At 46.6% G+C, this 17,466-nt stretch overlaps 1 protein-coding gene across 1 annotated transcript in view; it reads left to right on the top strand.

The window, feature by feature from the left end:
• Positions 1 to 17,466, top strand: part of KLF7 (KLF transcription factor 7) — a 200,760-nt gene that overhangs the window by 128,812 nt on the left and 54,482 nt on the right. Inside the window, exon 2 of the mRNA XM_069615587.1 lies at positions 16,065 to 16,668. Within this exon, the coding sequence (XP_069471688.1) occupies positions 16,065 to 16,668 (604 nt within the window). The remainder of the gene's footprint in view (positions 1 to 16,064; positions 16,669 to 17,466) is intronic.

Below are 17,466 nucleotides of genomic sequence, written 5' to 3'. Positions count from 1 at the left end.
CCCGAGCCCTTCGCTCATCCGCCTCCAACTCCCTCATGGTCAGCCGCTTCTCGAAGCAACGAGCTGGGGGTAGATCTCTCTCCGCGGCAGGGGCCTCCCTCTGGAACAGCCTTCCTGCCTCCCTGAAACTTGAGGAGAACCACCTCCGGTTCCGGAAGCACCTCAAAACCTTCCTCTTTGCTTCTGCTTTCTCTCTCCCTCTCCCCTGCTGAACAGCTAATTAATTCTTCACTAAACTGCACTGATCCTGCAACTGGACCACTCTAAACTGCCTTTGGTCCTGGTCCCAGTCACTGATCCCCTGGAACCCCTCTGCACTACGGGACTGTCTCTGTATCCCTACAGCCCCCCCCCTTCCCCAGCACTTGTTCTGCACTTACCTTGCACTTGCCACTAGCTGGCCCTTTTTTATTTATTACTTTACGCCACTTACCTTTACTGCACTTCCCCCCCTCCCCTTCCCCTTGCACTTTTTCCCCCTCCCCCACCCCTGCACTTGCGCGATCTGAATGACACCTGGCCTAGTAGGATCGTTTGTTTTGTCTCCCCTTGTTCCTCCCTTCCCTGCCTCGTCGCGCCTTGAAACACCTGTGTATAGGCGCGTTACAAATACCATATCATATCATATCATGAATTGTGCCAATAATCCTGCACACTTGAAAGTATTATTGTGCCAGCGACCTTTACTGTGCCTTACCTGTGGAATCAGGCATACTTGTAGGTACCTTGTCCATCGCCCAACGCAATATTTATGGCCCTTTAAAGCAATGTAGGGGGAGAGGATAAAGGGATGGTAAGAGGCAGGAGAGTAGAGAAAGTGAGGCAGAGGAGGTGAGGCTGAAAGAGAAATCAGGTGTGGAGGCAATGAAAACAGTCTGGGTCTGACTGTGAGCTGGAGCAGGCAAGCAGTTCTTACCTCCAATAGCGCCTCCGGACAGGCTCTATTCACCTGTCTCCCCGATGTTATGTTTAATCGGTCGACCTGAGATAACGGGAGGAAAAACTAGGTGGTTCTACGAAGTGCACGTCTCTTCAGTTTCCAGAGCTGTTTGGGGGCGCGCGAAATTGAATTTGGAAAGGCACAGTCAACAGAGTATGAAAAAGCTAATCTTTCGTGGGGGGCTAAGGCAAAGTTTGTGGCCCCCATCTAGCCCAGACCAGCCAAGCATAGGCTGTAGATCCAAGACAAGACATGACCGCCCGTTGCTTGGTTGACTGCACTGTGGAGGCTGCATTAGAAACACCCGGAGGACACGGAGGAGCACATTCCTACCCGTATCGCTCCTGGATTAAACCCTGGAAGGGCTGCAGGAGGGTAGCAAAGCTACAGCTACTGAGCCTTGCACCTGTAACTGGAGGGCAGCGTGGCACCCTACACGGTGGTAGATGAGGGTGTTGCCTGGCTTTTGACAGACGTACAAGAAACCTGCATATATGCATACCTCTACCTCCAAAAGAGACTCTTGCTTGGATTGCCAGAGTGAGCATGGCTTAACTTTAAATGGATATCTAATGGTACTTTGGATAAATGTGGCACGGGTGATGGGGCTGGAAATGACCTATGTGTCCTTTTGTGGACAATCTACGTTGGCGAGAACAGATCCAGTGTGACAGCTGCCTGCATGGGCACCGATATATCTAAAAAAGAGGTTCAGCAACCAGGCACATCTCCTCTGATTTGAATTTTTTACATGATTGAGGTTACAAGCTTACGATAAAGCACTTTTCCGGAGCAAGGTCTAAGCATGACACTCATCTTCTTGAATGCTATTCCAATGAATCCCAGTAAGGTAGATTGGCTGAGTAGTGGGCCTGCTGCAGAGATCTGGTTGCACCCTGGAAGTCGCAGGTTCCAAACCTAGAATGAAAATACTCGTAGAGATAAGTGTGCGAGCCGAGCCGTAGGGTCACAATTAGGCCCAGGCTGTGCAAAAAGGAGGGCAGGAAATGGACTGAGGTACTGAGCCTATCATCTGTAAACGGTGGGCAGCACCACGTGGTTTCAATGGGAGATGAGAGGAGGCTTGGCTTTGACAGACATTCGCGAAACCTAAATAATTTCATATCTATTGCCCCTTATTGACCACCGTTTGCCGGTTCTGACGAACAATTCCAAACATTGCAATTTTCCCTCTTTGACTGTCCAGGCTAATCCTCCGGCCCAAAGACGTTCAATGGAAATTAAAATTGGATCCGCGTTTTAGTGTGACAGGAAGCTCATTATAGCTATGCATGTATCTCCCGAACACAGTAGATAGAACGCACATCCAAAATGGCTGCAGGCCCATCCCCGGCTAAGCCCTTCCATGGACAATGAAAGCTGAGGCAGCGTTTTCGTGGTAGAAGAAGCTCATTACACCTTTGAAAGGCTGAGGGCAATACATACATTGCCTGACCATATGTTATTTCCCCTAAACCCACCAAAGGCACTCACATTCAAACTGGCTACAGGCCCATCGAGCCCTTTACATTCACAAGCATCCCAAACGCACTTACTGCCAGGCATCCCTCGTCATTGCCACTGAGTGGCGCAGCAACGTCCTGCCCTTGGTTCCGAGGTAGGGGGAAAACCCAGAGGAGATAGATGCGCTCACCTGCCCAGGGGAGAGAGTGAAGGAGGTCAGTGGATGACTGCTTAGGAGCCGAGAGGTGGGAAGGGGGGAGGAAGGACTCAGATATAGGCCGGGCTGATGCACAGAATGTAGAGGTTTAAGGAGAGCCGGATAGATGGGGTCAGGTAAGGGACATCTTGAAATGCAGAAAGCGCAGGAGGGAGTATAGCAAAGGCTCATGGAGATGGTCAGTACTTGTAACCAACATGCAGTATATGAGGGTGTGGGAGTGTCGGGTGGGGGGAGGTGCAGGCTGTTTACTCTGGGAAGCTGTCTGTGGGCAAAAATTGAGCTACAAGCATCACAGGAACAAAGGTAACATGCTCTGGGGAACCCCACGATGCAAAATGTAGTAGAAAAACAAGTTGCCTTTCAGTCCCCTTTGTAGCAGCACTGCAAGCCTGCAAAGTTTATTATTTCTTGGTTGCTAGTGTGCTTGGCCATTTCAAGGCAGCTTCAGAGAGCCTGGGGGTCGGGGGGGGGGCAAAAGAAGAGAAAGGTGGTCAGAGGGACGTCCGAGGAAGACATCCAATTGAACAGTATGTGTGCCAGCAAGCATGACTCCATATGACCCCGGTTTTACCTTTAATTGTGTACAGGCGCGTTATAAACGACTTATCGGGCCTCATTACAAGGGTGGTGCTCCCGTAATGAAGGGTGCCGGTACGGGACCGGCACCCTTCATTACGGGAGCGCCGATTACGAGGTTCCCTTTGCGGGACCCAGACCAGACGTCTGGTAAAACCAGATGTCTTTTCCGGGTCCCGCGAGGGGACGAGGGAGGTAATAACGGGCCACTTGTGATGTGCCCGTTATTACCTCCCTCCACATTCCCATTGAGCCCTATGGGGGCTCAAATGGGAATGGGGAATGGTTCCTGCAAGGAGGAATTACCGGGTCCTCCTATGTCGGAATGACCCGCTAAGTCCCCATTGCAGGAACCTGGTTATGGAGCCCGGTTTCGAGGCAGCCGCACCATGGCTATCTCCAAACTCGTAATGAGGCCCATCATATCATATCACATGTACAGCGGCTCCTGTGCCAGTTTTTCGCCCCACTGACATCCAGTGGGGCCAGCCTTTTGAGCTGTGGGAAGGAGATTCATCATGAATTGGACGCCCCAGTGTCCTGTGTTTCTGGCTGTCTATTTAGCCGTGTAATTGAGCAATTGGGAGCCTCGGGCTTGGGCTAGCGGACTGGAGCAATCGCAGTCATCCCAGCAGGAAGTGGACGTGCAGTTTTTAGAATATGCCTCTTAGTGCAGCATGGAGTCAGCAGTGCAGTAGCATGCCGCCACAGTACGATGCGCATCATTGATTAGCTTTCCCAGAAATATAGTGCATAAATGTAACTGTGAAGAGCGCCTTTGCCAACAAGCAGTTCCACTGCAATGCAGTATGGAGGCCTACCGAAGCAGCACAATTTGCTTCACTTCTGCCAAGTGGACACAGGGGCACAGCCAGTCTCAAAACTTTGGTGGGGCTGGATGACGGTTTTGAAAGCTGGTCATGAGTGGGGCCATTAACACATGGAGTCGTAGACCCTACCCCTCCCAATGAGGCTGAAAAGCTATTACTCCTTCTTTGGGCCCATTAGATGTATTTTTCACCCGAATTCAGAGGATATTTAGTTTCACAAAGAGATGCTAATCATTGGAGGTGTGGGCCATCCAAAAGCTGAGCCCAGTGGTTAAGTGTTTGGTTGCATTATGGGGGTACATTGGTGCAGGCTTTTATCCTTTGCCACTGTGCATTTGCTGCTGCTGCCGCCCTAATGATTAGTTATATTGTGTTCTCCCAGCTGAGAAATTTTACAGGCTCTTGAGGCAGCAACGCTTTCCCATCAGCAAACTTCGGCTGAGCCTAAAGTAGTGGAACTGTGACTCCGGCAGGGGACAGAGCAGGAAGGAAAGGAGCAACGTGCAACACATTTTTCAAGGATTGTAGCCATGTTGGTTGACAGCATTTCAGTTTAGCTGTAACTGATAAGAAAGTGGGGAAATGTGCTTTAACTTCACAAAGAACAGTTCCAAAATGGTGGCAAAAAATAGTGGAGCTGTTAACAGTAAAACATAAAGGGAGTGGAACACCGCTCCCTTCCGTTCCAGCTCACTTTGACCACTGGCTGCGCATGACGGGAAACGCGCTGCCTTCTGCCTGCAACCTCCTCCATTTGGTAGGGGCCTTCCGCGCCCAGAGGCAGGAGCCGCCGTGGGGGTGGTTATCCCACAGGCCAAGTACTTGCACTTCGAATGTCCAACTCCCTGCACGGCCGAATCAGCCCTTCATCCCTAAGCAGTGCACAAGAGTATCAACAAACCGAACATTAAATAGTAGCAGCTGTTACAGCGCTTAGAAGCCCAAGGAATCCAGCTAGGTAACCAGTATTGTTATGTTCAGTTATGAGAGAGTATTTGATTTACGTGGCACCGGGAACACACCCAGAATGATTCAGTGGGCATGATGCCAGGCAGTGAGTGCCTTCATTATTTTTTTGTTCTTTTTCTGCGTGCTTGTAGTGTCTGTAAGCGCTCTCAGACACCGTTAGGCGGCCTCATCATGTGGACGAGTCGGTTTCCATGGGGACAAGCTGCAGAATGTTTCCGTTGTCTCGGCGTTGGTTTCTGTGTTTGTATCAATTATCTTTTGTGGGCGTGCGCACACCGAGGTTGAACTTAGGCTGCAGGACCTGGGACCACTTCCAAGGCAACTCCAGAAGTACCTGAAAATAAGGACGTGCCCCGCCCTCCTCCTTTGCCCGCCTCCGCCTCAGGGGGGTTGCTGGTCCCTCCAAGCCGTCTGTGTGCACAGGGGGCAGACAGCCCGGCACCAAGGCCAGCTTACATTGTAACATAGTCATCGCCATTTTAAAAGGCGAGCCAATAAAAGAGACAGGCACGTGAGACAACAAAAGCTTCTTCCAAACTCTTCCAGACTATCCGCTGTTTACTGGGTCCAAAAGGAATGTAGGTAAGCATGGCCTGCAGTGCCAACCGGCTTTTGGCGGGGGTCACATCCTGGAAATATTGGGGGCAACAAGAATATTAGTCTTCTGCTCGGTGGTCTCTCTAGAAATTGAGAGTTACGAGTTTTTAAAAGAAGGTTTCGAGGGATCTAATTCATTGTATAAAAGCAATCGCCTACATTTTGAGGCCAACCGTTGGTAATCCGTGCAGTGCCAGCGACTGCAAGCCAGTGGGCTAATGCAGCTGCTGCACATATCTGTTTGACTTCTAAAGGAGATTTCTCGCCCTCTCATCATTTAGGTTTGATAAAATGAGCCTCACGTCTGTGGCACTCTCACCGTGAGATGCACCAGCAGGCGGCTTTCATAGAAATGGCTGGACACGGTCTGGTCTGAGCCAGAGGAGGCACTGTAGCCAATAGCAGAAACGTGCATGTTATTACCAGGCACATGACGTTCACATGAAGCACTCTAGCAGCTGAAAAACACCACAAACGCACACCGAAAACAGACAGCAAATTCTAGTGTGCTTGGAAAAAATGTGGGTGACGCCCAGAAGACTGTCTCTGTTCCCCAGAGTCTGACACAAGGCCTTATTTCCAGGGTAATATCAGGAGAGATCCCAACCACAGAAGTCCCACTGCCATCTTTGTGAAGTGTCTTTACCCTGCGGGTGACATATTGATGGCTGTATATAAACAGCCATAATGCAACTTTTAAAGGCAGTACCTCCCATCAGAAGGGTAGTGTGGGTGGGCTCTACGTGAGCGGCATGTATTTGCACATATCCATGGGATTGCACTAACGCATCACATAACCTATCCGTCTGCTTTGGTCACGCCTTGGGGCTAAAATTCATCCCTGGCTTTCGTTTGTGTTGCTTTATGGTGCGAATAATAGCCCTCCTGATGGTTGTCATAGTTTCCACGCAGAATGGGAGAGGGAGGGCCTGGCAAGGATTCTGGCTTCTGTTCCGCATTCTCCCATACCCCAGAGCGACCTGCTGTCAATCACTGCTGGGCCACTCCATCTCCTGCCAGAATATGGGGACCAGCAGGGGAGGAATTGATGAGCAAATAAGGCATCGAGTGCCGAGTCCCAAGGTAGTGGGTCATTAATGAGTCATTGTTTCAGCATGCTCCCCCCTCTCCAACTTGTAGGAGAGCTGTTGCATCTCCATGAAAATTATTGCTCATATTAGTTAAGAGCTACACCCGTCCTCGGAGCACTAACATAAAGGGGTGTGGGCAACAGAATGAAAGAAGGAAAGAAAAGGCTCCGGAGAAGGGAAAACAATTCTTATTCATGGCGATTTCCTCTGCCGGGGGGTGGGGGGCGCATCTGTTTCGTGCTGCATCGATGGTGAAGCCGTAGACTGGGAGTGGCCATAGTGTTGTCATCCATGTAGACACTGCTATGAAGGAGCCAGTCCTAGGGGTCTGACTGCCTGCAGAAGTGAGTATTAGAGAGAGCGGCAGTCTGTATGTGGGTCCAGCCTGTATGAAATCTGAAGGAAGTGCTTCTTGAGACCTCTCCACAACTTGAAGTTCTTCTCATAGGAGAGAGAGGAGGTTATTCCAAAGGGCGGGAACCTGAATGGGAAAGGTTCTACCACCAAACCTTCAGTATCGAGTCAGATGAATGGAACGTAGATTCTATTTGGTGTCCCTTAAGCTTCTCAGTAGGAGCTGAGGTTGGAAGCTATTCCACTGGGATAATGTGTGCGGCTGGCGGCGCCCTGTCGATCCGTGATAAAGTCTTGAAAGGGGACATTTCTATCATTAATAGCAGACTCTAGGAACTCAGTGATGGGGTGATGTGATCACGACACTCTGGGCTTAAAAAAATAGGCTGCACAGCATGAGCTGGTACTCTTTGAACTTTTAATATCCAATCTGCCAAAGGAAATACACTATCCCAATGAAAATCTGCCTCTCCGCCCCCCAACTGAAATATTTCAATCTGCACTGAAACCATAAAATCTCCCCTCTTATCATACCATCTCAAATTGGAGAGATACCACATCTCTTACTGCATAGGTGCTGTCTCCCGCTGGAAATGTGTGATCTGCAATACAACATTCCGGCTATCAATTAAAAGAGGCAATTTCCTCCCGAAATCATCCCTCCTTCTTCCTTTACAGTGTTAGCAGCTGCTACTAAAAAGATATGCAATATGGTTGAAAAGATTCAAACAATATAATGCCCCCCAGAAAAAAACCTGCTAGTTCAAGGTTCGAAATTGCTGGGAGGTGTGTAGGTCCCACTTCTAACCTAGCGTAGTGTGGTTAGCTTGACAACGACTACCAGTGCCATCATTATTCACTGACTTGAGTGTATATAAAGAAGCACGAGGGCACATCTTGATGGCCTTTAAAGCATAACTGAGCTTATATAAGCGACATACACTTATCGACATACCAAGTAGAAGTTAGATTTGCGGTGTGCTATGAACTAGGTCCTGCATCCCCAGAGGTCGCTCCCGCCTACCAGGCAGGTCCTTTTACCCATTTCAAATCCTGCTGGTTATAGGACGCCACTTCTAACTCAATATGTCAGTTTCTCATTGAAAATGACACAATCCCCCACTAAAAAGATACCATTTCCAATTGGGTTCTGTGTTTTCATAGACTTTTTTAAAGTCTGCTTTTGGCCGTGCACTTTTTTGAACCTGGTTTTATTTTGTTTTTCGTTTAATAGTGTGTTCCCTCCTCCCATTCCCCCACTAGCCCACCCAACCGCAATTTAACCCGTTCTCCCCTACTCCTACATACACATATGCATGTATGGGTATAGTTTGATAGAAAACTAAAATACAACGTCCCACTGTGAAGACAGAGCATCTCCCTCGGAAAGCATTCAGATCCCACTAAAAGGGGCCAATAAGATATTTCAAGCCAACATCCCCCTCTGGTGTAAATGATGCCATCACTGCCTGATAGAAAACGTTCCATTTAAGGTAGCTTTGAAGTACTGTCCCTTCGTGCTACTCAAGGATTTCCCGTAGCTCAATCTAGTGGTTCTGGAGCTTCTGGTAACAAATGTTCTATCTCTGGCAAAGAATACACCAGCTCGCACTGCTGCTGATACTAGGACACCATTCCTCACTGTTTGCATTCAGCACTAGCCATTGGTATTTGTATTTTATTTATTTGTATAGCGCGCTAGGCCCGAGGGCAACCAGGCGCATATCTTAAGGGCACAGGGTACCATACTGGCATTAATACAGTTACAGGCACAGATTACATTCACACACAGGTGCATATATTAGGTCACGAGGTCCACAATAGGCATAAGAGCATAAAAGCGGGTACAGGTAGCGTTAACTATTCATGTAAACAATGCCCGTAGTTCAGGGGTAGTGAGAATTGTGTGAGAATTGACTCTTGGCATGTAAACATTGGTGTGCTGTGTGCGTGTGGTGAACTGAGAGGGGGCGGGTGGACTTTTTAGACCTGGCCAGTAGCTTACAGCTTGATTTTTGTACCCCTGTCAATACCACAACGTGGAGCAAAAGCAGTCTCTCTCTGGCAGATGAAAAGTTCCCATTTAATGTTGGTAGAACTGCTACCTTTATAAAAAATAATATTTGCAAGAAACTTGGGGTTGGTCACCCTAAGTTACCTCCCTGCTCGCTGTGCTCAGAGAGGCACAGCTTCACCTCACTGATGAGGCCCAACAAGGCTGAAACACATGTATGGGTTGCTATTGGTACTCTTGTTCAGAAGGGAATTGCCATAGCATTTCGGTGCTGGACTGCCCATGTGGGCGGGACAAAGACTGATATGCAAATGAAAATTTCCCATCTGTGAAAGGTACAGTGAGCAAAAAGCAGATGACCTCTCAAAGTGGTTAAAAACCACTGCACAGGTTATCATTCCGTATTCTTTCGAGAGAGGGGCGCCTGCTACCTTTTTTGGATCGCATAACATTGAACTCACCCCACTATGTACAATGATGAATTGTACATTTTTTGTTAAAAACCTGTGTCTGCAGCATGTAAATAAACAATGATTGATTATAGTCGCAAATGCTGGGGGTACTACATTCAAGCTGAAAGCCAATTCACTTGCAACTGGTTTGTAGTCAGATTTCTAAAATCACATTGCTTGCAAGCCAACCCTAGAAGCTGCAAGAAAGACGGGGGCAGTTCATGCCACCGCTACTCGCTTTCATGTGTGTGTCAGGCAACCCCCCAGATTGTGTGTTGTCATGCATTTAAAATCTACCCATTCTAAGTTTCTTTATGCAGTCAATCCTGCGGCCTATGGCGTGAGCTTGTTGTGCCTTCTTGCAGCGCCTAGAAGCAGTTAATGTTTTTCAATCTTTGACAACCGCTTAAAGGAAAAAAAATGCTCTTAATATGTGACACGACACAGCGTGTCTTTGTGGTGCGACAAAAGTGCAAGCAATCAAACAGAAAGGTAAAAAATGTGTGACCAATTTTTTTTAATCGAAGTACACTATTTTGTTTTTTAACTTTGATATCTAGGCGACGTCTCCCTTTTTTGTCTTTTATTTTGTGAAATCAGTCTGTGTGCTGCGTTGGTTTCTCCATGTGGGTGTTTTTTTTTTTTCAATTTTTTTAGGATTGCAACACCATAGTCGGTGTGTAAGAAAAATGCTGTTGCCCGGTCGTTGTTAATTTTACGACAGCGCTGCGCCAGTTTAAATAACGCCATGCTAAAATAATGAGCCTGCTTGACTTGTAAATTAGGCCCCTGGATTATACTAAAATATTCGCACGCCTGCTTAACAGCATTCTTTATTGTTTTAGACCCGCAAAGCTCCAAAGACGAGCGCTAATGTCATTTTTTAGTAGATATTAAGTCTCATTCATCTCCAGCGTCCCTTTTTGTTAAAGAACCATTTCTTTTAGAATTCTAATAAAAACAAATGACTTTCTTGATGTAGCAGCCGCTGCCATTCTGGAATCTGGAGGCATTCCACGCAGTTGGCTTTTATCTATCAGCGATTGCGATGATCGCTTTTATAGGCCGCCCGGCATATGAGTGGGATTTTTGTGTAACGAGAAACGGGAAAAAGAGGTCAAACTTATTTAACCCCAGCTGATAATGGCACCCTGTGTGGTAATGTAGCAACAGATTGTCTGCAGAGAAGGGTTCAGCTCTTGGTATGACTCAGTTGGCTCCCATAGATTTGCTATCCTGCCCTTGGATCCATTTTGATACTACAATGTTAAGGTCCCTTTTTCACTGCTCTCATTGTGGCCTTGAAGTACGTGCTAAGATGCTACTTATTCTCAGGAAGTAGTCCCTAGGAGGACTTGGTAATCAATCCCTAGATCTGGTCATCCAAGCTGCTGTGGACAGTCTGATATCATCTATCCTACCCGCGTTAGCTTGTGGTGGGGAGAAGATAATTTATGATTTCACCTGGCCCCTCCCATCACTGGTGTCCCAACAAAAATACCTTATAGCCATTGGTGAAAATAGCAGCCCGTAAAGCCTCTAGACAAGTGGAAATCCTTTGATCCTGCCACCTTTTGCTGTACTTAAGGTTTTTCCGAAGTTTCAGAGGATCGAAGAGAGAGGAGGGGATGATACTTTTGGTCAAAGACTCAACCCATTTGAGCTCTCAATTAGGCGGCTTTCTGTAGCAAGGCATTGTGCTGTGAATTCACTGAATAATTTCAGGTGATTTGTCTTGTAGTCTGTGCTACCCAAAAAAGAATACTTGCTCATTATTTACCCCAAAACAACAATCATCCAGGCAGTTTCTAGTGAAAGGCAAAACCATCCTGCCTCCTGGCAACCCTTGCACTTGGTTCTGTATCTGCAACCCTACAGCCCCCTTCCTGCACTTATTAGACACCCCTTCTCTGCGCTTTAACCTTGCACTTGCCACCATGCTGCCTGCACTAACAGTTGTTGTTTATCCCTTGCTCAGCACTTTCCACTCCTCCCCTCCTCCTTGCACTTTTCCCCATCCTTCTCCCCGGCACTTGTGCGTTCTCAGTGTCACTGGGCCTAGTAAGATCTTTGTTTTTATCCTCCATTGTTCCCCCCACACTTGTGTATGAGCGCGATACAACTAAAATATCATATCATATCATACTATCTGCAGATGGGTGCAGGACTGACCATAATGCCCCTGCATGGAGCTTTCATCCTCTGTAGGAAATGAAGTACCCAATCTCATGCAAATCGCCATTTTGCCTGACTCACCTTAAAGCGCCTTGGCGACCATTTTATGGTAAAACACAAAGGCCAGTGCTGTTAGTATCTGATAACCGTGTTTTTGACCTATGCTTACGTATCGTCAGAATGGGCAAACCTTCAAAACAGACAAAGAAGATTTCTGCTAAGGAGCCCACCAGCCACCCTTCGCCGTCTCCAATGTCTAACATCATTTAGCAAAGTAGGAAACACTTAATAACACAGTTATATTTAATCAAATTTCAGATTTATAGAAAATAGGCTGCCAAAGTTAGGTGCGGAGGGCCCCAGACCGACAGTCACAAATTCGTTTGTCATTTGCAAAGCCTAACCCCTATGGACGCCCTCTGGTCCACCTTTACAACATGTCATTACAGCCACCTTCCTTTCAGGAAAGCAAGAATCCACTCACTGCCGCCAGCAATGAGGTGCTGAGCCAGAGGCAGGAAGACGCCACTAAGGAGAAGACTCGTAGCTTAGATTGCTCTGATCTTGGGATGTTGGCACAGCAAAATTTCAGTTTTCCCAGGCCATCTAATATCTTCGGCCCAGTCCTGCTGATTGCTGCATCTTCTGTGTGGAGGGCACCTTGCCTGTGATGTACAAACATTCCTTTCGGACAACCACTGTCGCCAGCAGTACATAATTTGGTGTCTTAAACTGCTCCTAAAAATTGCTAACAATTCTGCCCATAAAATGTGTATATACACCTCTAACACATTAAAAACAGCCTGTTCTTCCAGTCCAAAATGTGGATCTGCCTGAGGTATTCTTTCACTGTACCCACCTTCGTGATCTCGGAATCCTGAATCTGTGTTGGGGAATTAGGCCTGCACCTAAAAAATTCCACCATAACGTCTCCACTTAGAGCTAAAGTTGAAAGTGTAGGATTCCGCTTCTATGTAAAGGGATTCCTCACTTGCGGTGCACACATGATGCCCAGAGAAGAGTGAGTCATCTTTTGCCTGCGGTATCTTGTAATCCAGCATTACTACCTGGAATCTGTACGTAAGCCTATTGACCTTTACGTGCCCCATTGTGCAATTATTTTCCCTGTGATCTGGATCCTGTTTCAATGAATCAAAACTTGGTTGTGTTCATTGTTTGGGAGGGCGAGGAGTTAAATGTTTTGCAAGTTATTGTTTTTAAACTGACTGTAATTAAAATGTTCTTCCCTGGTGACATTTTTCAGATGAATTTTTCACCGAAGGTTAATGTAAAAGCAAAAAGAAGTTTGTCCTGGCACCCCAACTTGTGTGGTTCCTATCGCCCCCAAAAAAGGGCATCTTTAGAGAAACATGCAACATTAATTTGTACTTATTAATACACAATCCTCTAGTAGCTACTGAAATCTTCTTTGGGCTCAGTGCTAATTTTTGGAAAATATTTTGCAGAACTCTAGCTTTGACGGAAAGGGAATAGGAGGAAGGAAGGGACGGAAAGTATCTTCACCAACAGAACCCTCTCATGTGTCTCCGAGACCATCAGTAACCTGGGATGAAAACAAGCATCACAAGATGCCCGAATCCCTGCTCTTTCTGTGGAAGCCTCACTCATTTTCAAAGTTATTTACTCTGGAAAATTAATAAATTGCCCTCTTTATCCAAGTTAAAAATCAAGTTCCCACAAATCATGGCCCACTGTCAGCCGCCAGTTAAACACAAATGTTATGTCCATAGCTCCACTCCCCCAACCCCCTACCATTGTTCTGCCCCTCAAATGGTAAAACATTCCCTTGTTCTGTGTACCAGCCCATCATGGCTTCTATCTTTTGCAGGTGCACTACCCCCCAGCAAAGGAAAATTAGCAGAAAGGGGCAGAAAGTGAATACAAAAAGCCGACAACCATTGGATATGTTCTAAATAAGATCTACGCCAGTTAAGCTTTAATTTAAAAAAAAAAAATTCAGGCACAATTTTCCCCGTCTTCCTGGCTGTTGTTTTTAATGGGCATCTCACAAATGGTTGATCATTTTACTATGCAAAGTTCATCCCTCTGTGCTTTCACCTACTCTATATTATCACATTAAACCTGAGTGTAATTTAAAATGCACCAGTCAATTGATTTGCTGTGGATCCTGCTGCCACCGTGACAGCGTCCTGAAAGTGACGTTGCTTGAGGAGCCGCTCGTCAACGTTTAGGTGGCACTACGCTAGGGGTCTGCAAGCCTTGGCTATCCAGATGTTTTGGACTACAACTCTGATCTACCCGAGCCAGCAGGGGGCAAGATTTCAAGTCGAAAGCTACTAGCCAGCCATAAAAAATCACTTGCCACCATACAAACAAGCAGCACACCATTTCTCACTCACCTCATCACTTACTGTATTTAAAAGTCACAGCTTTAATGAGCACATCAATTTAAATATGTTGTCTGTAGCGGCGCAGTCCAAAACATAATAAATTATTCATTTTGAAAACATTTGAATTGTCTCTTGTAGTACTATCACAATGGGGAAGATTGAATCCTGTGGTCCAAGGATCACTTCTGTAAAAATATGTATGGAATTCTCTATTCCCATCCAGCTAAAACCAGGCTGTTTTCTGTGTGGAAAGCCGATATGTAGTCAAATAACTAAAGCAGCGAAAGTGCAATTCATGGTGCAGGCTGTGCAAAGGGTGGGATGGACAACGGGATCCAATATTTTGGTTGTACTGTTTTGAGGTGTTCTTGACCTGAATATGCCTCTTATGTAGAACCCCACACAAGCGGGTTGTTGGCTTGGAGAGTTTAATTCAGGCAAAAGAAGGGAGTGTGAAGATTTCCACATACATGTTCATGGGAGGGCAGGTCAAGAACTGCACTGTAATCTCTAAGGCAATTAAAGGTTTAGGTGGGTGGAGGCGGGCAATAGTTGTATAATCCGGGGATGTCACTGAGGAGCACAGCGTCTGTATATCTCTGGTTCTTTCCAAGATCTCCTGTTTGACGTAACTGACATTTGGACTCTTTGTATACCCAGTTGAGGGCCTGCACGATGCAATCCAGCACAGGAATTCCATATGGTTAGTCAGGATCCCGGTGCGTGCAATGCAGATATTGGCTGAATGCTTGCATTGTAATGAAAGGCCTCTGCAAATCCCCATCCAAGCAATACATTTGGAGTGCCGCGTTTCCTGCGAAAAAATCTATGGATTTGGGGAATCCCTACTGGTCAACTGCAATTCTGATTTTTTATTTCTAAATCTATTGAGTCGTTTGAAATTCTGCGTAGTTATTGAGGATTCTCAGAGGCGACGTGGAATTCCAAATGAGAAATTATACTTTTCAAAGGAATTGCGAAAGTGAAAATGTTGCAATGTGAAAGTGAAAATGTCGTAATGTGTGCCTATGGCAAGAACACACCGCCTTTTCCGATTGTATGGACACAATTCTTCCACTCTGATCACTTTGTAGCTAGCACACGCTTCCCAGTGAAGCCCTGCAGCAGTCTTGCACATGTGGGTCTGTCTCCATTGGTGGTTTTAAGCCTACTTTCAAACACAATCCTCTATAGCAATTTCACAGCCAACCATCTACTTACTTCATTGTTAAGGGTGCCGGATGTTTGCGATGTGGTCACATTGTATTACGAGTCTTCTCCTTAGTGGCGTCTTCCTGCCTCTGGCTCAGCACCTCATTGCTGGCGGCAGTGAGTGGATTCTTGCTTTCCTGAAAGGAAGGTGGCTGTAATGACATGTTGTAAAGGTGGACCAGAGGGTGTCCATAGGGGTTAGGCTTTGCAAATGACAAACAATTTCGTGACTGTCGGTCTGGGGCCTTCCGCACCTAACTTTGGCAGCCTATTTTCTGTAAATCTGAAATTTGATTAAATATAACTGTTATTAAGTGTTTCCTTCTTTGCTAAATGATGTTAGACATTGGAGACGGCGAAGGGTGGCTGGTGGGCTTCTTAGCAGAAATCTACTTGTCTGGTTTGAAGGTTTGCTCATTCTGACGATACCTAAGCATAGGTCAAACACACGATTCTCAGATAGTAACAGCACTGGCCTTTGTGTTTTACCATAAAATGGTCGCCGAGGCGCTTTAAGGTGAGTCAGGCAAAATGGCGATTTGCATGAGATTCGCTACTTCATTTCCTACAGAGGATGAAACACTCAGTTTCAGTGATGTCTAGATTGGGGATAATTCACCCCTTGGTTATACTGGGACCCACCGTGCTCAGACTGAGCAGATCCTCCAAATGGTACTCGGGCAGCAGAGCTGCTACTAATCCATACAGTGACTTTTGAGGCGTTTTACTGAGCTGATTTTGAAGCATTTAGATTTGGTTTGAACTGTGATTCTGATATTGTTTTCTTTTTTTCTACAGACATGCCTTGAGCTTGAACGCTATCTACAGACCGAACCGAAGAAGATCTCTGAGACCTTTGGTGACGACCTGGACTGCTTCCTCAACACCTCTCTTGTTCAGGCTGCAGAATGCAGCGTTCGGCGGCTGGATCCCATTTTGATTCCAGTGGACATTGCCTCTTGCGAGAAGCACCCTTGTGCCGAGGTGCTGCTTGCCCAGGACAAGCTGCTGTCTGAGGCTTGTCTCCGCCTCCTTCCGCCTGCTGAGGGCTACACGACTGTGAACCAGGCCCAGCTCAATGCAGTCACCTCTTTAACGCCTCCTTCCTCCCCTGAGCTTGGACGCCATCTTGTGAAAAGCTCTCAGACTATTGCGGCCCTGGATGGCACTGTTACATTGAAGCTGGTGACAAAGCAGGCTCCTCTTAGCCCCGACACGGCGGCAGCAGACCCAGCAGATGCTGGCGGCATAGCGTGTGGACAGAGTGACAGTGAACAAGGTGGTTCAGCAGCTGAGGCCTCCCCTGAAAACAAGAAGAGAGTCCATCGCTGCCAGTTTAATGGCTGCCGGAAGGTTTATACAAAGAGCTCCCACTTAAAAGCGCACCAGAGGACTCACACAGGTATTGGTAATGCTTGTTCCTTTTGCTCCCTCTTGGCGACCACTTTGCAAGAAATAATATCAATGAACTTATTCTGGCTTTTCAAAGAATCGCCCAGAATGCTGGATGAATTTCCCAGAATGCTCTGGCTATGAAACAGATCCAGGATGAGGGAGGGGACAAGGCACAGAAGCATCCAGTGTCCCTAAACTCGCCCTTGTCTGGAAAATAATGCCTTCAGTTCTATGGTTGAGCAGCTACGGGGATGAAAGAGAACCTCTTAGCTTGAGAAACACAAAATAATCAATGTGTTCGAACAACCCAGAGGTGTTTCATAGATTTGAAAAAACAGCTTGATTCATTGTCCGGGCACCCAATCAATATATTCCTTTGTCCAGTAATTAAAGAGCTATTTCAAGGCATCTAGCAATGTCTTCAACATAGTCCTTTAAAACTCTTCCTTTTGTGGGTAAAAAAGATGTTTATTACCAACATAAGATCCATAGTTCCTATTGGCAATCAATTGTTTTTTTTTATTCCTGTGGTTGATGGCCTCTGTGCAAGACCTTGCCAATTAATCTCGTACCATAAGGGGGAGTGGTGCACAGGGAATGCTTTCCTTGGAATCTAGTGGCTACTGAGCAGTATCTAATGTGGCACCGCCCATTATCATTGTTAGAAATTGATATGCTGCCCACTAGCAAGCACCGGATTTATACACCTTTGTCATCCTAACTTGTTACAGAGCCAAATTCATCACAGCTCCACCAGAGGGTTAACAACACGACAATGCACATAACGCAACAGCATGGTCAATTT

Source organism: Ambystoma mexicanum, chromosome 9 (genome assembly GCF_040938575.1).
Source record: "Ambystoma mexicanum isolate Mex_15411 chromosome 9, UKY_AmexF1_1, whole genome shotgun sequence".
Taxonomy (NCBI): Eukaryota; Metazoa; Chordata; class Amphibia; order Caudata; family Ambystomatidae; genus Ambystoma; species Ambystoma mexicanum.
The sequence above is the reverse complement of the archived record's forward strand: the minus strand, read 5'-3'. Positions and strand labels throughout refer to the sequence as shown.